Below are 22,294 nucleotides of genomic sequence, written 5' to 3'. Positions count from 1 at the left end.
GATATGCCACCATTCAGCCATTTATCTGGTTTTGGACATTTGTGTTGTTTCCAGGTTTTGGCTGTTACTAAAAACGCTGTATGACTTTTTTTTTTTTTTTTTTTTTTTAAATTTTTTTTTTTTTTTTCAACGTTTATTCATTTTTGGGACAGAGAGAGACAGAGCATGAACGGGGGAGGGGCAGAGAGAGAGGGAGACAGAATCGGAAACAGGCTCCAGGCTCCGAGCCATCAGCCCAGAGCCCGACGCGGGGCTCGAACTCGCGGACCGCGAGATCGTGACCTGGCTGAAGTCGGACGCTTAACCGACTGCGCCACCCAGGCGCCCCAAAACGCTGTATGACTTTTGTGGACACGTGTGGACATATGTTTCCAGCTCTCTTAGGTAAATACCTGGAAGTAGAGAGTCTGGGTCATATGCTAGGTGTGTGTTTATGTTAGCACGGCAAGCCTTTTAAAAAGTTTTAAATATTTGAATAGGTACATAGTGGTATTTTGCTGAGATTTTAACGTGCATTTGTCTAATGACTAAGGATGTTGAACATCTTTTCGTGTGATTGTGTGCCATCTTTGGTGAAGTGTCTGTTCATATCTTTTGCCCACTTTTTACTGAGTTGTTTTCTCATCACTGAGTTTTAAGAGTTCTATATGTTTTCCAGATACATGTTCTTTAACTGATATGTGACTTGCAAGTATTTTCTCCCAGTCTGTGACTTGGGCAAGTGAATTCTTTGTCCCCCATCTCTATCAAGTAGCTCCAGGGTTCCCCTGTTTGAGAACTAGGAGACATTCACTCTGGCGTGGATCCCAGCTCAAGCCAGGTAACAATGCTGCTGCTGGCTCCTGAGGGATTTTTAATTATAAATGTTGGTATTTTTCCTGTTTATGAGTGTAAAGTTCACTTATTATAGACAATTCTTAAAATATTCAAAATTGTAAGGAAGGAAATGAGACCAGAATATACTTGGGAAGTCCGAGCAGAAGCCCAACTGTGAAGGCCACGTCCATCAGAAGCATGAGTGCTTAGGGTTTACCATAAACTCCGCTTGGGGCAGCAGGACCGTTACCAGTTTCCTCCGCTTGGGGATTAGGGCTCTTAAATTACTCTCATTTTTGCTGTGGATGGCCTCAGAAATGTGGTGGGCTGAGGCTGCAGTGTTTGTTCGTCCGGGATAGAAGTTGAATGCTTGTGTCTGCAACGCTCAGTCAGTATCTGGCCTAAGCACTTAATAAATGTTTATAAAATAGAAAGTAAATGAAGTTCTTGAAGTTGGATGTTGTGGAATTAGTAAATGTCTTTTGAACCTAGAGCTGAGCAAGGCTTGGGAAAGAAGAGATGGATAAAGATAGAAATGGAATTAATGAAATGGATGTGACTAATATTGGGAGCCGTTATATTAAAGTCCAACACAAGCCTCCTAAGTGTGAAGGGCTCCTTGTCCGTGGGGCTTTGTTGATGAAAAACTTTAAGTGTTGGTTCCGAGAGGACTTGGTTTAAAATTCTAGTTGTGCTGTTTAGCGGCCACATAAACCTGGACCAATGCTTAATCTACTTCAATTCTTCTGCTTACACGTTGTGAATACTTGGGTGTGCATGGCGAGATGTCTCTGAGTTACGGGATAGCATACGTAAGACATGCTGGTATAGTGACTGACTCTGTAGGAGCTCAGTAAATGTTAGTGGGGTTTTAGTTACTCCTCTTTTCCTCCCTCGTTTCTAGTCTTAAGCAAGACAACTCAATTTGGCTGCTGGAGTGGGGACCTACCTGTGTATTTCAGTGATAGGAAAAAATATCATGTGATAAAGATAATTTGATTGTACATCATGGTGTCCAGGGGCATAGTCTTTTCGTGCATGGAGTGATTTCTATAAAGATACATGGATGGACTGACTTTAGATACTTGTGGAATGAAGAATTATTAGTGCCAGCAGTACTGTTCATCATAAAAGGGAATCCCAAGACTCGTATTGTAAAATTGGAACGTGATTTTCACGTGAAAACATCCTGAGGAGGGAGTTGAGTGGTGGTCACATTGGTGGAGTGATGGGTGTGAGGGTAATTGGTACTTTCGTAAGAATTTTAGAGCTGTTTCAGATGAATATTTGTAGCAAACTATTCTTTGCTGCCATTCTGAGCTCTTTCATACTGTCTCTGCTTCCTTTCTCTTACTGATTCTTCTGTTTCTTCCCTGCCTGGAAGTTTCTTGACTCTTGGAACCTAAGTCATCCCTTCTTTTCTGATGTTTATAATGTTCTAAAAGAAGGGGCTATAATATTATGATCGCCAATCAGTCATACTAACAACAAACTGATGCAGCCTGTATATAGTTTAAATTCATTGTTTTGGGTCATGAAAAACTTAAATGCTTCACTTAAGTTATAACTGCTGTACAAAATACTTTAATTAAAAAAAGATTCTTCGGGCTCCTGGGTGGCTCAGTCGGTTAAGCATTTGACTTCGGCTCAGGTCATGATCTCACGGTTTGTAAGCCCTGCATCGGGCTCTGTGTTGACAGCTCGGAGCCTAGACCCTGCTTCCGTGTCTCCCTCTCTCTCTGCCCCTCCCCTGCTTGCGCTCTCTCTCCCTCTGAAAAATAAATAAACATTAAAAAAACATTAAAAAAAATAAAAGGAGATTCTTGCACTACCGGAGTTTGGTCTGGGTTTTGTAATAATATAGTTAAACTTTTGGGGGTTGAGACTGACTTACCAGAACCACTTTTGTAATTTCCACGTTCGTTCCATTTCTGTTTTGTGGCCAGACACGAAAAGTGTTGGAAATTTGAGTCCTTCTGTTAGAAGGCTTATCTTTATATGTTAGAACAGGAACCACTTTTTAAAGGGCTTCTCTTTCTCTGTGTTCGCAAACCTCCTTGCTGTAGCACCCCAGTGATGCAGTGAACTAAGCAAGCCACATGGCCATACCTACCTCCAAGGAGGGAAGTAAACTGTAGTCCTAGGGCTCCATAAGGCAGAGAGTTGTGGTCATCACATGTAACAGCTCTTCTCCTTGTAGGCAAAATAACTCACCCCTCCCCAAGGGCAGGAACCCAAATTGCCCCATTCAGTCACAGCAGTGCTTGAAGTCCCTTATCGTCCCCTCAGGCCTTCTTGTGCCATCTCTTGGTCTGGAGAATTCCTGAATTAAGAAGACCTGTCCCTTATGTCCCCTCCCACTCTGGTGGAGCTGGGAAACACCCTGCCCAAACCACTCCCATTCAGAAAGGGGAGGAACTGGAGATACGCAACTGTCATGGAGTGGTAGCAATTCTGAAATCCCACTGAGCAGGCTTTTGGGGGGGAACCCCACCTTGGTTTGGAGGATGTTCATTAATTATGCCCAGATTCTGCTTCCCGGGAGAGGCTCCCAATCCGTTGTTTTCTTTTTTTTTTTTTCCTTTTCCATTAACTTCCTTGGCTCCCACTGAAGTGGGCCCTAGAGAATAGGCTGTCTTTGGGGGTTGAGCAGTTTTCTCTGGCAGCTTCCTGTCTATAGGGTTGTCCTAAAAATCCAGTAGTCATAGTCCTGTTTTAATCCAGACTAGTAGTAGTCATTTTGGCCACACAGCTCTCAAAAATTTTGTTGGCTTCCCAGCTTGATTCCAATCAGCTTCATGTGTCAATAGCCAGACCTACAATTTTTGCTAGAGATCTCTCAGATTTGCTACATTTCTCATCTTTTTCACCCCACATGTGCCTCCTCCCTTTAATTATTTGAGGGTACCTTTTTTCTGCCAACCTTCAGCTGAAGACTTATCCTCTTCGTCTGTTTTTCCTGAAACATTTTATCCCAAGTGAAGGAATATACTATGTGCCACATTGATCCACATTGAGGTTTAATATCAGGTGTAGCCGTTGTGTCCTCTTGATTTGATCCTGACCCAATGTTGATTTTTAATCAGCTGTTCTTTCAGAGGCCTTCTCCGCTTCATTTTCAACTGCTTGGGGTTGGGAAGTCAGTTGCCTTTTCCAGTCTGTCAAGCCTTTGAATCTGAGCTCTCTTTTCTTACATTCCTGCTTGTAAACCAACCAGTTCCTTTCTGATCCCGTTTTCTTCCTCGCACAGGTTTCTCTTGATCTTACTCAGTTGTTCTTAGCATGTCACTCTTTGTCTTTTCATCTTCTGCATTTGCTTTGCATCTAACCTCGTTTTTTCACCAGTTCCACACAAGCCGTATCTCCTTGTCCTCTGCTGAGGGTGCCACACTATCTCCAGACCTTTCTTTTGGACCCGTCACTATATCCAGTAAGCATTTTCTTTGAGGATTTCAGAGGCTGTTCCTTTTCTTTTACTGAACTGTTTTCTTTATCACATGCCTTGTCTTTTACTTCTCCAGTTTTTTTTTAATTTTTATTTTTATCCTTTTTAATTAAAAAAAATTCTTTTTAATCTTTATTTATTTTTGAGAGAATGAGAGAGAGACAGAGTGAGGGCAGGGGAGGAACAGAGAGAGAGGGAGACACAGAATCCGAAGCAGGCTTCAGGCTCCGAGCTGTCAGCACAGAGCCCAACGCGGGGCTCGAACCCATGAACCGCGAGATCATGACCTGAGCCAAAGTCAGACGCTTAACCGACTGAGCCACCCAGGAGCCCCTTTCTTCTCCAGTTTTTAATCCTTTAAGATTTTTTTTTTATGTTTATTTTTGAGACAGAGAGAAACAGAGCATGAGTTGGCATAGGGGCATAGTGAGAGGGAAACACAGAATCTCAAGCAGTCTCCAGGCTCTAAGCTGTCAGCAAAGAGCCTGAAGCGGGGCTTGAACCCACCAACCGTGAGATCATGACCTGAGCCGAAGTCAGACGCTTAACCGACTGAGCCACCCAGGAGCCCCAGTTTTTATTTTTTTAAAAGTGAACTTGGCCAAATATGTTTTCTGTCAACAAATCGGCTCCTTTACCGTCCACCCAGGTCTGCAGCTAAGGGTGTGTCGACCTCCACAAACCCCAGTACACTTCTCAGTTTCTAGAAGGCCTTTGCTCAGATAGGATCTTTATTTGCCCTCCCTGCTTGATTTTCTGGTATGGGTAGAATATTTGAAAACTAAAGTGTGGAGCACTTACTGCCAGCAGGACTTCCTTTCTTTGCTGTTACATTGCTTTGCTTATAGGGACTGTCCTCAGAATGTGATGTGTCCTCCTGCGTTCCCTTCAGCTTCTTTCCCAGTTGTTTTCTAGGAGTCGGTGTCCTCCCTGAGTGTAAAGAGGAAAGACGTGTGCACGCGCGTGTGTGTGTGTTGGGGGCAGCACACAGTCTTGCCAACACAAAGATCTGCATTGATGGGAATTTAAAGTTGGTTGCAGTGGATACAATCCTGAGTGTCTGAAGCAAGTAACTAACTGTAGATGATGTTTGAAGTGCCTTCCTTTCTTTTTTTAGGTGGCCTCAGTTTTATGAACCTGGCATGACAAGAAGCCTGGACAAGTTTTTGTTTCGTTTACTTTTTCTTTTCCCATTCCAGTGTCTGATTTATAGTTAGTGAGATCGTTCCATATCCTAGGGTTACCTGTTGATTTTAGTTTTACGTATAATAATTTCTTGGGTTATTTCCTGCATGTTCAGAAATTGAGAGAGGTTGCATGATTCAAGGCACGTGTGGTTTGGAACTGGAAGTCTGTGCCCCTTAATTTCTCTTTTTGTCTTCTGACACCAAGAGAGGGCTTATGTTTTTAAGACTGGTAATGGAATTCCTTAAAGTAATCATTGTGATATATTTATGTTTGGCATTTTACTAAGACTTTTACAGTTTGCTCTGAATCTGACATTGCGTGGTGTTTCTGTTTCAGATAGCAGCAATGTTTCACTTCTTCAGAAAGTCTCCGGAATCTAAAAAGCCCACAGTACCAGAGACAGAAGCCGATGGATTTGTCCTTTTAGGTGAGCCTTTTACAGAAACAAAATCATAATTGGATGAGTTTTTGTTCCTTTAAAGGTTTACTTTAAAATTATGTGATTGATTTTTAATTCTCACTAATACCTTAATTAATTTATGTATATGAAATCTATAAAAATAAAGCTCCCCAGTCACTTAGAATATTTTGGTCAAGTCACACTCTTCTTATATATTACTTTGGCTGCATCCTTCAAATTATATGTGTAAAAATCGTCTCTTTTTTTTCTATCTAATAAGCTGGTCAACCTTTTTAGTTGCAAAAAACCAAAAGTCTTGAAGGATCCTTGATAAAGTCAAGTTCTGTTTTATAAATAGCAGCAAACCTCGCCTCTTAAATTAGCATCTGAAATTAAATTAGGCATCCAATAAATCATTTACTGAATGAAGTATACTTTTTAAATCGAAATATGTTACATAGTGTCTCCTAAATGTTTGTTAAGATTGGTTTATTTTCTATTATAAAATTGATACCTGCAGTTATTACTATTTTGGAGGCTTTAAAAAAATTTCTTTCAAACAAATACTATGCTCTTTCCAAGGCGAATTCTGAAAAATAACATTTCCTTCGTGTGTCGTGTGTCTTTCCCCTGAGGAAGAGACTTGCAGTCTTTGTATAGTTCTTCCCAGAAGTTCTGTCCCCAGGGGTGATGAGCTAAAACCCAGTGTTCCCACGTAACTCACATCCTCTCCCACTCTGGACTTCCTCCCGCCAAATTCTGCTTTTTCCCTGAGAGGAGTTGCATGAACTCATAGGGTATTTGCTCCCTGGGATGTTTCTCAGGTATCTCTCTTTCCAGATTCTGGTTTCCTTCCTCTTAGGATCTCTATCTTGGCCCAGTCAGACCAGGGTCCCCTTCCATGGACAAATGCTTCACATGTCTTGAAAAGTGGAGGTTGGTGCCTTGGATTTAAAGGTGATCTTGAGGGGCGCCTGGGTGGCGCAGTCGGTTAAGCGTCCGACTTCAGCCAGGTCACGATCTCGCGGTCCGTGAGTTCGAGCCCCGCGTCGGGCTCTGGGCTGATGGCTCAGAGCCTGGAGCCTGTTTCCGATTCTGTGTCTCCCTCTCTCTCTGCCCCTGCCCCGTTCATGCTCTGTCTCTCTCTGTCCCAAAAATAAATAAATAAACGTTGAAAAAAAAAAATTAAAAAAAAAAAATAAAAAAATAAAGGTGATCTTGAATTTTCAGCTTCAGCCCTCTCAGAGCTGGGTTCATGCCATGCCTCTTTCTCCACACTTACAAGTTTGGGTGGGTAGGTCTCTGCCTCTTCAGCCCTTCTCTTTAGGATCTGGTCTCTCACAGAAAGGACACGAGCGTTTCACCCATCTGGCCCTCTTCCATTTCTAGGCCTTAATCTCTGGAAGACCAGATTACAGTTTTTCTTGCGGCTAAATGTTACCTGTGAATGTCCCATCTTTGACACAGTCAAGTTCTGTCAGGCCAGGATCTGCAGTGCTGGCAGATTCCCCTTCCCTTGTGGCAGTTTTTCTGAATCTGCTGCCTATGTCCTAGGACAGGGGCAATAATTTGGGTGCTCAGCATTGTTTTCTCTCTGTCCTGTCCACATCCCCTGTGCCTGAGGCAAAATAGTGAGGCATTGTTTGACCAGGGCCAGTGGTTTTTCTGGGGAACTTTCTGATGGGTATAAACTGGGGTCCCATGCACATGACCGCTCCTCTGGCCCTTCTTATCGCATCAAGAATTTATGCCTCAGCTTCCAGGTCCGAACTGGCTCCATCAGTCCCAACTTCTGTTCCTTGAAAGCTGCCAGTGTTGCTTCCCTCTTACCTCCTGAATTAGCCTCACTAACTAAACCTCAGGGATGCCTCTGGTCTGCTTCTTTAAGCATTTCACACAAAACTCTTCTCTCAGAAATGTGCTTCAACAAAGCCTGGTTTTCCAAACTCTGTTCTGTGTTTCTCTGTAGTCTTAACACACGTGCAGAGAGCTTTGCTGTTTTCTCTTGTATCATGTTTAGAAATCAACATTACTCTTTTTGTAATCAAATAGTCATTTAAAGGATGTGAGGTAGTACACAGACATCTTTGTGAGCAGGTGCAACTTTTAATGCTCTTCATATATCTTCTTCACCTGTCTGGTGAAGCACCTGAAATTGCTGTGTGGCCTGCGACATTGCAGCATTTCAGAGGTAAGTTTTAACCACAGCTGAAAACCCCCTGCTGCTGGTCCTTCACTGTCTGGTAGCTCAAAGCATATGGATGCTTCAGTTGTAGCTAGCCCAACACGGGCCTAGTTTCCAGTGTCTTCTGCCTCAGTGGCTGAAGCTTATCTGCTGTGGACCTTTCCTCTTCTAGAAGAGACGCTGGTTTGTGAAGTAGTTTTTAGCCGAGCCTCGGAAGACACAGAAACTTTCAGATTTGCTAATTCGTGAGGGAATTTCCAGCACTTTATTACCCTCATCTGCTCTCATGTTCTAGCTGCTCCCTCTGATACACCTAAGCTCTGAGGGGGCACTTTCCCAAAAGCTGACATGCTGTGTTTGGAGGGTGCTTTCCCAGGACCATCTTGGACTGAGTTGGGTGGGTTTTGTCCCTGCACCGTACCTCACCTGTAACGTTAGTGTCCCTGGCAGTCATGGTGAGGAATCACTTCCGTCATCGTTCCAGGACAGTGATGTAATTTGAAGTCAGCTGGTGGTCACCGTCTTTCAAATGACCCAAGCCAGACGAGTCCCCTAGATGTCTGCTGAGGCTTTCTTCTCCTTCAGTGTCCTTGAGTGCTGAGCCCGTCTCGAGGTGCAAAGCTCTACCCCTTCACCACCCTCCATGAAAAATCCCTGTGTGCCTACTATCTTGTGAGCTTAGTTACTCTCCTGAAGTTGTGAGGATGTCAGCCAGCATCAGCCTTGGCTCTCTCTTCCTGTGTCTTCTTTCTCTTCTCATTGATCACACCACCTCCCTTCTTTCTCAGGAACACCTCAGAGACACTGCAGTGAAGGGCAGATGAGATCCTGACTCGAGCCAGACTTGTTGGCTCTGTATCCTGGCTCTACAGTTTGCCAGAGTCTCCATTACAGGGGAGGCAGAAATTCTCCTCTCTCCTCTCAGGGTCTGTGCCTGAGCCTGAGACGTAAATACACAAAGGGCAGATGAACAGGAGAGAAGCATACAGGCTTTTATGTGTACACAGGAGCCCCCCCCCCCCCAAGAAAATGAAGACCTAAAGAAATGGCAAAACCCATGTGTTCATGTACCGGGTTGAACAAAGAGGCCACTGTGGAAAAGTAGATTGTGTGGGGAGACTCAAGGAAGATAAGAGTTATTTTAACAGGGTCTGTTTGTACAGAGTTCTCTTGGCCTTGACTCTCCACCTCTGGTGATAAGAATGCTTCTTTCCTCCTGGCATCTTCTAGAGGGGGGCTTTATCTCCTGCTTTCGGGAAGGAAAGGAGAGGTCAGAGCGCCCTCCTTGCACCTGCTATTTTTCAAGTGCCTTTAGCTCGAAATAATCCTTATGCTGAAGCACCATATTTTGGGGTGGTATATTTGCCACCCTCCGCTGTTTGGGGCAAGTTATATAACTTCTGGAGGTGAGAGGGTGTTGAGAAAATGAGCGTGATACCGGTATGAACCTCATAGGGTTATTGAGAGGATTAATGGGTTAATATGTATAAAATACTTAGAACAAGTCTCTGGATGAAATGATAGTATTATATCCACATACAGGTGAGGACTGAACTTTTCTGGGTTCTTCCAGCTAACGTAGAGCAGATCTGGGATTAGTCCAGGCAACCTTACTTTAGAACCTAATCCTCTTAACCACCAAGCTATCCATCTTTTTTTTTTTTTTTTATGTCATATTATCATTTTAAATTTTAAGACATTAATGACGTTTTAAGCTCTTTAAAAATTTTTTTACATTGTATTCCTTCGTGTTTCAAAGAGAAAGTGTTCTGTTTCTTTGTTTTTGTTTTTTTTTTTAATGTTTGTTTATTTTTGAGAGAGAGAGATGGTGTGTGTGTGGGAGGAGCAGAGAGAGAGAGGGAGACACGGAATCTGAAGCAGACTCCAGGCTCCCATCTGTGAGCCCAGAGCCTGACGTGGTGCTCGAAATTACGAACTACAAGATCACGACCCGAGTCAAAGTCGAACGCTTAACTGACTGAGCTAACCCGGTGCCCCATCTTTGTTTTTGCTTTTTAAGTAAAAGAGGGTTGGTATATCATAAAATTTGGCTAATTTTGCTACCCCAAACTTTTCACTTTAAACTATTTAAAATATTGCAGAAAACTGTAATCTCTTTAATGAGGATGGTATACATTATGCAGTTAATAAAAAAATACATCAGCAGTTAGGGACCTAGTTGATTTGACTGGTAAAGGTTAGGACAGATTATTAGGAATACAGTAGGTTGTCTTTGCTAAAATTTTTTTTTATTTATTATTTTTGAGAGAGAGAGAAAGCACATAAGTAGGGAAGGGGCAGAGGGAGAGAAGGGGATAGAGGGTCTGAAGCAGGCTCCATGCTGACAGCAGAGTGCGTGATGTGGGGCTTGAACTTACAGACTGTGAGATCATGACCTGGGCCAAAGCTGGACTCTTAACCGACTGAGCCACTCAGGTGCCCCTAGTAGGTTGTCTTTTTTTTTTTTTTTTTAATTTTTTTTTCAACGTTTTTTATTTTATTTTTGGGACAGAGAGAGACAGAGCATGAACGGGGGAGGGGCAGAGAGAGAGGGAGACACAGAATCGGAAGCAGGCTCCAGGCTCTGAGCCATCAGCCCAGAGCCTGACGCGGGGCTCGAACTCACGGACCGTGAGATCGTGACCTGGCTGAAGTCGGACGCTTAACCGACTGCACCACCCAGGCGCCCCGTAGGTTGTCTTTAAAAACAGAGTGGTGAGGGGCATCTGGGTGGTTCAGTTGGTTGAGCATCCGACTTCGGCTCAGGTCATGATCTCACAGTTTGTGGGTTCGAGCTCCACGTTGGGCTCTGTGCTGACAGCTCAGAGCTTGGAGCCTACTTCAGATTCTGTGTCTCCTTCTCTCTCTGTCTCTCCCCTGCTCATGCTGTCTCTATCTCTCAAGAATAAATAAACATTAAAAAACAAAACAAAACAAAAAACAGAGTGGTGAGGGGCACCTAGGTGGCTCAGTTGGGTAAGTGGGTTAAGTATCCAACTCTTGATTGGCTCAGGTCATGATCTCACAGTCACGACATTGGGTCCCCTTACCAGGCTCTGTGCTGGGCACAGGGCCTGCTTAAGATTCTTTCTCTCCCTCTTCCTTTGCCCCTACCTCATGCACTGGTGCTCTCTCAAAAAAAAAAAAAAAAAAAAGGAGTGGTAACCTCTTTTTTTTTTAAGCCGATTTGTTCCACTAAGTTGCGCTTTTTTATCATGCGATTATACACTGACAAATGTAATACCTACTTTAGTTTCAGTGCATACTGTGTGAAATATTTTGGAAAACGTCAAATAGGTCAAATGGTAGATATGAAATGCTGTTATTAACATGTTTCAGATTTGGCACACATATATTTTGGTTATTTCTTGGTCCTCATGTGCAGTAGACACATTGCAGGAAAATAAATATATACGATGGGTTTTGTTGTATTTGGGAAGTGATAAGACTAAGTGAAGACTGAGAAACAGTTATATTTATGGCAACAACTTACCAATATGGAGTCTACAGAATTTTTTAGATTATCATTGTATGTAGTCTTTATACATTTTTCTAAAACGGTCAGAGTAAATTATGTTGTTAGAGGTGTAAATTATCTCTCTTTTCCCACTTGAGAGGACCTTTTACCTTGGGAAGGCCTTCCTGCTTAACACAATTAGGTTTCAGGTGACGATTACTAGATGGCATTGCTGAAGTCAATACCCCATGACTTGAAATTTTGGGTCCAAGCAGAGCCTAGGCACTTTGTTGATAATAGGAATATCTGGGTTGTTCGTATACAATTAGCTCACTTTTGGACAGAAAGAAAGCTTTCTCCCTGTTAAGGTTTCCAAAGCGTTTAGCCTTTGTAAAATGTCGAGTGTGCTGAATAAGAAAAAGGGGAGAAAAAAGCCTCGTAGAAAAACATCCTTTCCCTTGTAACCAGTTCCTATTCACATAAGAAGGTAATAGCTATTCGTTCATTCAGTAATGAAGTTGAAGTAATCCTCCAGGGTACTCACTTTACACAAAAACAAATTGCAGTTTTCATTTGCATCACTGGGTGGCGATTTTTCTTAGTTTTCTACTACTGTTTAAAACCCTAGCAAGCGTGGTACTATTTGTAATTACCAGGGTTTTCTTGTGTTATGACATGTTTAATTGTAATTTTAAGACATTATCTTTAAGTTGATTACAAATTTACTACTGTAGTGTGCAACCTCATAGTTATTTTAAATTAAGGAAAAGGGTATCTGTTGCCTAGATGTTGGCATATAATTCCTTCTGAAACTAAGACAAAGGCATGAATTGGCTTATTATGTTATAGCAAAAAGAAGGAAAAAGAACAGCAATTTAAAAAAAACCCACGGAATCGGAAATGAAAAGGAATAATTTAGATTATTGTTGTTATGTTCACTAACATTGTTGACCAGTATTGAGTAGAACTTTGGAGCAGGCAGAATGAAACGGGGCAAATACTACCATGGAGATTGAAGAAATTGGGTTATAGTACAACTGATATTCAGCATATGCAGGTGCTTCTGAAAGTAGGGCATAAGGACCTGTGGTCTCCTTTAAACTAATTATTTTGTAAAACTGAATTGAGAATCAGAGTTTAGTAATTTAGCAGCTTGGATTTCATCCTTTCAATATTGATATTGCGATGTGTAACTGAGTCTCACCTAGTGTTTTCCAGTTGAAATGATAAATCAGAATTTGAAACATGTGGGTTATTTTTAAGATTGACCCCTACTGAATTCCTCATTCTCAGAATCATTCAAACCATGCATACATGCTAAAGCTAAACTATTCCGTTTTTATATGGAATGTTTAGATGATCTCTTTGCCTCAATGTTCCTTCCTTTATTCAAAAGTGGAAATATAGCTGTGTACGATAAAAATTTACATTCCAAGGAATGAGGGACAGTAAGTCACTTTGCTTTGTCTAGGCCTGAAGGCTTTAATTAAAACAACAAAGACAAAAACTAAACAGATTTTTAGAGTGTGCTTCCTATTTTTATTCTCTGTTCTTCAAACAGAAGTATACCAAATCTTACAAAAAAAAGAGTGTTTATGGATTAAAAAAGCAACTGATCATATTAATACCTCTTTACCCATGTATCATGATATCCAGAAAAACTCAGATTACACACAACTCTGTGTGTCTAGTGGTAGAATTGACAGAATTGTCCCATTCCCTGGTTCCTAATTCTGGTTCATCTGTTCATCTGGTGGCACTTGAGAGCTGAAAGTGTTCAGGCAAGGCTATCCTGTGTGGGGTGTACTGCCCCGCCTTGTCTCCTTGACTGCGCAGATTAGAAGGAACTTTTTAGGGCAAAGGAGAGGAGTTGACCATACTGAGAAGCAGAACTGAGCCCTCTGTTTCATTACAATTAATTGAGAGAAAGTCATTCACATACTCGGGCTCAGCAATGTCAATTGGATGACCTGTCTCTCTAACTCCATGCTGACCCTCCTGTGCATCAGGGGGCACTTTGAAAATATACTGGTGCTGGGGCCTCCAGAATCCCTGCATTCTGGTTAGATAGGCCTGGGGTTTGGCCCAGACATGAGGTTTTTTTTTTTTTTTTTTTTTTAGAGTTTCCCAGACAGTTCCAGCATACACGCAGGGCTGAGAACCACCGCAGTTCACTCTCTGTAATTTAGTAATTGTATGCCATGAAACACTTTGAAAAAGACCTCATAAAAATATAGAGTTACAGCTTCTCTTCCACCGTACTTGAGCCATAAACAAACAAACAAAAAGCAAATAAAACCACAAAGTCTGGGTTAAACACACTTCCTTTCAAACATCAAATAGATAAAGAAACAGAAAGCTTTGAGTTTCTTAAAGCAATATATCTGGAACCTTAATTTTTTTTTTTTAATCAGTGAAACAATTGGGAAGCGTTTTATTAACTTAATTATACAAATGTCAATTCCAGGTGGCCTCTAACTCTTTTTGTCTTCAGCCATAAGGTACATCTGTTTGACAGATTAACACCTATACACTCACCAGAGCAACTCCAAGGTACTTTTTCTTTGAACTAAACACTTCAGGTAGTCATATTTTTAGTATAGCTATTCGGGGCTCATTGCCTGCTTTACTATGGTGCTGTTTCCTGGAGGGCACTTAGTACGATACCAGTAGGGAGAAAATGTAAGTGTGCACACCATATTCCATAAATGAGTTTCCTCTCGTGTTTCCTTCCAGGCTTTCCTAGTGCTATATCTTCCACATTTGAGACTAACTGAAAAATTGTGATGAGTACTTTTATATTTTAACTTAAAAGTTTATTTTTATTTCATCCTGCTAAGGACATAAAGTACAAGGATGAGAATCGAAGTAGAATGTACAGTGTGAACATTGCACTTCATACTGGTAAAAATTCAGATGGGGTTGGAAGACCTAAATATTGTCTTTCTGGCAATCTTAATAATAAGACAGTATTCTTTTGTGTTTTAGTGGTTATCGTACTCGGCGTAGTTTTTTCCCTTTGAATGTGACCAAAGCCTATTATGAAGGAGAGGGTTCTTACTTAGGATTACACATTAATCTTCATAAATGTGAATTTCTAAAAAATGTATCTTCTTCCTTTATTATATCATGACAGAATTATGGTGTTATCTCAGAATAGCGTTATCAAATAAACTAAGCCACAAGTGAAACCTCTTAAATTTGTGTGATGGAGTCTTATTGTAGTGATCACTAAGTCAACATGCTTGAGGACTTTGTCTGTCACAGGTGCTCTGCTCTTTGTTAAAAATGCTACAGATTCCTGGGCCTGACCCATACTTAGTGAAACACAATCTTTGGAGCCATAGCCCAAGAATCCGCATTTAAAAAAGCAATGCACGTGGCATTTCTGTGACAAAAGAGACAAGAATATACAATGGGGGAAAAGACAAATGATGCTGGGAAAACTGGACAGCTACATGCAAAAGAATGAAACTGAACCACTTTCTGATACCATACACAGAAATGAACTCAAAATAAATCAAAGACCTAAATGTGATACCTGAAACTATAAAACTTCTGGAAGAGAACATAGGAAGTAATTTCTCAGACATCGGCTGTAGAAACATCTTTCTAGATGTCTCCTGAGGCAAGGGAAACAAAAGCGAAAATAAACTGTTAGGACTACACCAAAATAAAAAGGCAAACTAATGAATGGGAGAAAATATTTCCAAATGAGATATCTGGTAAGGGGTTAATATTCAAAACATATAAAGAACTTATACAATTCAACACCAAAAAAAACCCAAATAATCCAATTAAAAAATGGACAGGGGACTTAAATAGACATTTTTTCCAAAGAAGACATACACATGGCCAACAGACACATAAAAAGATGCTCCTAAAAATAAGGGGTCAGAATGGCTAAAATAAAAAAGACAAGAAATAACAAGTGTTGGCAAGGATGTGGAGGAAAAGGAACCCTCATGCACTGGTGGTGGGAATGCAAACTGGTGCAGCCACTGTGGAAAACAATATGGAGGTTTTCCACAAAAAATCAAAAATAGAATTACCATTTGATTCAATAATTCCACCACTGGGTATTTATCCAGAGAGTACGAGAGCACTAATTCGAAGGGATGTATATTCCCCTATGGTTACTGCAGCATTATTTACAATATGCAAATTATGGATGCAGCCCAAGTATCCATTGATAAAGAAGGGAATGTGTATGCACACACACAATGGAATATTATTCAGCTGTAAAAACGAATCTTGCCATTTGCAACATGTGGATGGATGTAGAGAGTGTAATGCTAAGTGAAATAAGTCAGAGAAAGACAACTAACACTATGTGATCTCATTCATGTGGAATTTAAGAAACAAAGCAAATTGGGGTACCTGAGTGGCACAGTTGGTTAGAGCATCCGACTCTAGGTCATGATCTCACAGTTTGTGGGATTGAGCCGCCTGATGAACCCCATGGTGACAGCATGGAACCTGCTTGGGATTCTCTCCCTCTCTCTCTGCTTCTTCTCCACTTGCACTGTCTCTTAAAATAAATAAACTTGAAAGAAAGAAAGAAAGAAAGAAAGAAAGAAAGAAAGAAAGAAAGAGGAAGGGAGGAAGGAAGGAAGAAAAGAAAGAAAGAAAGAAAAGAAAGAAAGAAAGAAAGAAAGAAAGAAAGAAAGAAAGAAAGAAAGAAAACTCCGACTCTTAATTGTAGAGGACAAACTGATGATTGCCAGAGGGAAGGTGGGTGGGGAGATGGCTGAAGTACAGAAAGCGGATTAAGAGTACACTTGATGACCTGAGTAATATATGGAATTTTTTGAATCAGTATATTGTATACTTGAAACTAATACAGTACTGTATGTCAACTATACTGGAATTTTAAAAAATTTCTGCTACACTGTGGTCATCAGTTAGGTTATAAACTGATCAATATCTTACAATCGTTATTTTCATTAGAAAGTCATACTTTTATGATTAATTTTAGATGTATTTTATATATACATACAAACACGTACATACATTAGTTGTATTTTTAATGAGAAGTATTAAGTATACTAAAGCCTTATGTTACAGTGTTAGTGACTTAAAGGAGTCATTGTTCTGAAAATTTTCAGTATTCTAAGTCACATAACTGAGTTCTCAACTTATGGAATGATTTATTTTTATTTCTGGCATCTATTATTTCCTGATGTACAAGGCGAAAATAAGCTTGGCAGCACCAGAGGAAAACTGTAACCCTTAAAATAGTTTGTTGATGGATTGGTTGAAAGAGTTGATAACTATGATAACCAGCCATTGTCTGTTGGTCTCCCTATGTTAGGGGTTCTTAGCCATGATGACTTTAGGGGGCTGAGCGGAGTGGTCTGTAAACCTCCTGAACTTACAGGCAAAATTTTGTATTTACATTTTTCTGAGAAGGGTCTTTGCATTTCGTCAGAACCTCAAAGGTCTGTGACCCTTCAAAGGTTAAAGAATCACTTTTGTAGATGTTGCTATGTATACCCATGTTTACAAGCCCCTTGGGTTGTGTGATCTTAGGGTATTTTTATTTTTATTTTCTTTCTTTAATGTTTATTTATTTTTGAGAGAGAGACACAGAGTGCAAGCAGGGGAGGGGCAGAGAGAGAAGGAGACACAGAATCCAAAGCAGGCTCCAGGCCCTGAGTTGTCAGCACAGAGCCCGATGCAGGTCTCGAACCCACAAACCAGGAGATCAACCTGAACCGAGGTCTGACTCTTAACTGACTGAGACTTAGCCCAGACTCCCCAGGTTATTTTTATTTTAATGTCAGAAGTAGCATAGTCATTGTCAGAGATGCATCATATCTCATTGGCCACTTTTACTAGTTTGGCTTCAGAAAATAGAATGACTTTTGAGCTAAAAGAAAATCAGGGAATAATTACTGTAATGTAAGATACATAGTACATGGGATATCTGTAAGGAAGTTACAACCTAAGTGGCAAGACGTACAAAAATAAAAATTAAATAACATTACACACAATAATGTCAGACACCAGGTGTTTGGTAGAATGACTTGTACCATATGCATAGTCCCATACAGTTCATTAGTTTGTTGGTGTTTCTCTGTCTTGTCAGTCTGGTGTGAATAAATGTGTATACTTTTCCACTGATGCATTTGGGACATGATACTGCAATTAGTTTTTTCATTCAAAAAACTAAAAGCAGGGAAATGATAATAGAGATGAACAGATCCTAAGTTGTGACTGGAGAACTGTTTCACTAGTTGTAGTAAACATCTGATTAGTAATTAGTAACGATAGTTTATTCTTGGTTTGCTTTTGCATGGAGCTCTCACTGTTCTAACTAGGATGTTTTCTGCTCCCAGGCCTGCAGGCCTGTATTTCCTTATGCAGAATGCCCAGCCTGTTTCACTTTGTATCCTGTTCAGTCTCCAGATCTCAGATGAAATTCTGTCTTGAGGTCTCTACTATTTCTGGATAGCTTGTCCTTCATCTCATAGTACACCTTTTCTCATCATTTATTTGCTCCTTAATCACATAGTATCTTTTAGTGCCTCCTATATCATTGTTTTGTAATGTTATTTAAACTTGCATTTTTCTGAATTTTACCACTTGTATTATAACCTCCTTACAGACGTCTTGTCTGCCGTGTATCTTCCCTAATAGCACAGTGACTTCTATAAAATTTATCTGCAATCTACATATTGTCAACAGGTTTTGGAATGACTTCTAGATCATTTAGTATTTGGTTAGAAAACTTGGTAATGTCTTCTATTAAGGTGTTTTTCCAGTGAAAATGCATCTTTGTTGAACTTATGTCACCTGTCACCTGGACTTAAATTATACTAATTTTAGTTATTAATGCAAACTGAATAAGCATTCAGAACAGGTTTGCCTATTCCAAATTTGTTCCCTTTTCTTCCACACTTCTGAGTATTCACTTCCTCTTCATGGCCCTGTGTTTCAGGAGAGAATGGCTTCATTCTTAGCCCTGGGAGGTCAGTTCTAATGTGTGTAAGCGAGTAAGGGTGGCCCGATCCACCTTGCCAGCAGTTAGTTTCAGAATGGAGACCTATGACATTTTTGCCTGATTGGATGCGAAGGAAAGCTGGCTGAGGGGCTCACAGGCAGTTACTGGAGAGATCTCCAGGCTCTTCCCCTGGCAGCGGTTTCATCTGGACGAAATGTCTGATGAGGTTGCATACATGGGTGCCACCTTTGCTGAGGGGAGGTAGCTCGGGACAGAGATAACATGTTGAAGATGGCAGAATAAAATGAGGAAGCAATTTGGTCCATGATGACATTTTTGAACTGATACATTTACTAGCCTGGGATCTGTCAACCTCTGGACTTCTTCCTAGGTGAGATAGTAGATTCCCTCATTAAAGTTTAAGCCACTTTTAGATACACTTCTGTTATGTGCAGCTGAAAATGGCTGGACTGATGTTTGACAGGTATGTTTGTAATGTCCAGACTTCATAGAGTTTATATATATATAATTTATATTTCTTCATTTGATGTGTATAAAGGAAAAGTTTGCATTTATGCCCTCCAAAACTCAATGTAACAAAACAGTGTATGGGAATAGCCTTGAATTACATTGCAAACGAAATGGATAGGTTGTCAGGGTCACATGTAAACATTTTGAAAGATGTCCCTAATGGCATCAGAAAGGCTGTGTGCATCCTGGATGTTGCTGATGCCCAGGGAGGGCTCTGTTGGTGCTACAAAGCAACAATCATATTGGTGAACAATCATATTAACCATTTGGTGATCAGGAAGCAAGTTTAACATACTAACATAATAGTTTGCTACTTATGTGTAGGCAATTTACCATATCTTAGTTATATTTGAAGAAATTGGTTGGTAGGTTTATTTTTATTTCTTTTAATAAGATTATCATTTTTTTCCAAGTTTTATTTATTTAAGTAATCTCTTCACCCAGTGTGGGGCTTGAACCTGTGACTCCCAGATCAAGAGTTGCATGCTCTTCTGATTGAGCCAGCCAGGTGTCCCTGGTTTGGAAGTTCAGATTGATGTGCAACACATTATAATTTTTCCCACCCAGAGTAATAGGAAATGGGATCCCTGATGCATTTTCTCACAAATCCAATTCTCAGGAATGGATTACTGATATTAAGCAGGAGATACCTGTGCGAATCTGGACCAAGAATTTTACAAAGTCAGCAATCCTGCTAATGGTATGTTCTTACACTTAATACAGTCTTAAAGCAGCTCACCTATGTGACTCACATATCTTCATGTGTTATATATTTAGAAACGTACCATTTCCAAAAATGCTGAAGGCGATAAATGAAATTGTCATCCTTTTTTTAAATGTGGAAATTTGGGGGAAAAATTGAAATGTATATGTTTCTTTTTATCATCCCAAATTTATAGTTTTAAAGTCACTATTTAAAGTTTAAAACCAATTATATGTTATATTTATACTTGAACTGCATGTCAATCATGCCCAGTGTGTCAAATTTTTAAAAAGAGTTTTTAAAGTTAATCTTATTTTTAAACATTTGCATTTTTTAATTATAAATCCAGCTACAATTTATTACATTCTGCTGTTGAAGGGTGGGAATGATGCCATATATAATTACTAGCTGTTGAAGGAGATTTTAGGGATAATTCTAAACAGCCTTATATGTAAATACTTCCTGATTGAGAGTTATATATTCAAAGTACTTTATGTAAATTCTTTTGTTTGCTAAGGAGAGAAAGGAAGGTAAATATAGTATAGAAGCTATTTCAGATAAAATACCAAATTACTGTATGAACCAATTAGAGTAAAAGGATTCCCTTCCTGGTAAGACAGAAATGCCTTTCCAGCCTGTGGGCATCTTTGTATTGCCAAAGGTGGTTTAAATTTACCACCACAAAAATTCAATTGTGATTTCTACCTGTTACTAAAATATGCTAATGAATCTAAGTATATTTTAATATTCTCAGTTCAGATAGACTTAAATGTTTTCTATTCCCTGAAAGAATGCATTTTCTTTCAGCTTCTTTAGGTCTCCAAGTTTACAGGACCTTGAAGCGCATAGGGCTCAGTATGGTACAAACCCATATTTCTCAAGTTGTGTTCTGTGTGCACCTTCCTGGAACAGGGCAGGGATGTTACACAGACAAAATTGAATAATGGTGGTCTTTTTACAGTTTGTAGGAAAAAATAACCTGATGGAATTTAAAGTTTTCATTCTGAAAATTTCCTTAACTTCTAGAGAAAACCAGCATTAATTTTACAAGCAGGTATTAGGCCATTAACATGTATGAATAGGAGCAAATGGTAATTAGAGGAATAACTTGCAAACAGACAATTATATTTACTTCTGTGACTGCCTTGCTGTTTGAACATTTGTTAGTCATAGTCATGGTTTTATGTTTTATTTGATAACCTATAAAATAAAATAAATTGAATATTAATAGCAATTTAAACTTAGAATAAACATAAAATTTTGTCTGAAACTGTAGTTTGTGTGATAGAATTTTAAGTATCAGTATTTCATAATGTTGTGCAAAGAGCATTTTTTAAACATATGTATTTATTTTAGAGTGAGAGTGTGAGTGGGGGAGAGGCAGAAAGAGAGAGAGAAAGAGAGAGAAAATCCCCAGCAGTCTCCATGCTGAGTCCCAACTTGGAGCTTGAACCATATGAGCCCAAATCAAGTCACTTAACTGACTGAGCCACCCAGGTGCCCCTCAAAGAGCATTTTGACTTTCAGAGGCTTCATGACATTCACTGTGGGAAGAGATTACATTTCAAAGCTTATTTATTTTTGAGACAGAGAGAGACAGGGTGAGCCGGGGAGGGGCAGAGAGAGAGGGAGACACAGAATCCAAAGCAGGCTCCAGGCTCTGAGCTGTCAGCACAGAGCCCGACGCGGGGCTTGAACTCGTGAACTGAGATGTTATGACCTGAGCCGAAGTCTGATGCTTAACTGACTGAACCACCCAGGCACCCCGAGATTACATTTCAAAGAAAATGGCAGTTTTTATCTTACACAGTTCAAATCACTTTACTGGGACACAGATTCCTCATCTAGTAAATGAGAGAGGAAATTAGATTTTTATCTCCAAAGTTTTGGTTTGTTTTTAATAGCTTAACATTTCAGTAATACTTTTTTTGATTTATGTGTTTAAAGAGATTCACAAATCCCTCAATTTATTCTTATCTTTGTTGGAATAAATCGATGGTAGTAAAGCATGTTCTGATACATTGAGCTCTTCTTCAAGAGGGCAAGAAATCAGTGTACCAACTGTGAAACAAAAGTCAGTATGAAGGTTTTTTAAAAATTTTATCTAGCTAGTAGACCCAGTGTATCCCTGACAAATTTTTTTTTTTTTTAATTTTTTTTTCAACGTTTATTTATTTTTGGGACAGAGAGAGACAGAGCATGAACGGGGGAGGGGCAGAGAGAGAGGGAGACACAGAATCGGAAACAGGCTCCAAGCTCTGAGCCATCAGCCCAGAGCCTGACGCGGGGCTTGAACTCACGGACCGCGAGATCGTGACCTGGCCGAAGTCGGACGCTTAACCGACTGCGCCACCCAGGCGCCCCGACAAATCTTTTATTAAATATTTAGGGAAACATTTTATAACCATGCTAAAACCTAAGGGTGACAGGTAGCTTAATGGCAGAGTCTGGGCTACAGTCAGACTAGGAAGGAACCAACTAATCTGCACATGGTACAGTGTGTTGAGCCTTACATCTCAAACACCTAGGATGTCACAGTTACCCCTCTCTACCACTGGGGTTCCATCCAGAGAAGGAAACAGAGTACTCTGTTCCCTGTTCTTGTACTGCAGGCACACACATC

At 40.2% G+C, this 22,294-nt stretch overlaps 1 protein-coding gene and 1 long non-coding RNA gene across 2 annotated transcripts in view; both read left to right on the top strand.

The window, feature by feature from the left end:
- The window catches only part of UMAD1 (UBAP1-MVB12-associated (UMA) domain containing 1), a 223,378-nt gene that overhangs the window by 16,449 nt on the left and 184,635 nt on the right, over positions 1-22,294 (top strand). Inside the window, exon 2 of the mRNA XM_025929726.2 lies at positions 5,786-5,876. Within this exon, the coding sequence (XP_025785511.2) occupies positions 5,795-5,876 (82 nt within the window). The 5' untranslated portion in view covers positions 5,786-5,794. The remainder of the gene's footprint in view (positions 1-5,785; positions 5,877-22,294) is intronic.
- On the top strand, positions 8,047-21,735 carry LOC147583251 (uncharacterized). Its single transcript, XR_015246809.1, has 2 exons — positions 8,047-10,483; positions 10,729-21,735. It is a non-coding gene; the product is annotated as an uncharacterized LOC147583251 (long non-coding RNA).

This window comes from Puma concolor, chromosome A2 (assembly GCF_028749965.1).
Source record: "Puma concolor isolate L17-30 chromosome A2, mPumCon1.1.hap2, whole genome shotgun sequence".
Taxonomy (NCBI): domain Eukaryota; kingdom Metazoa; phylum Chordata; class Mammalia; order Carnivora; family Felidae; genus Puma; species Puma concolor.
This window is presented reverse-complemented; position numbering and strand designations above follow the sequence as displayed.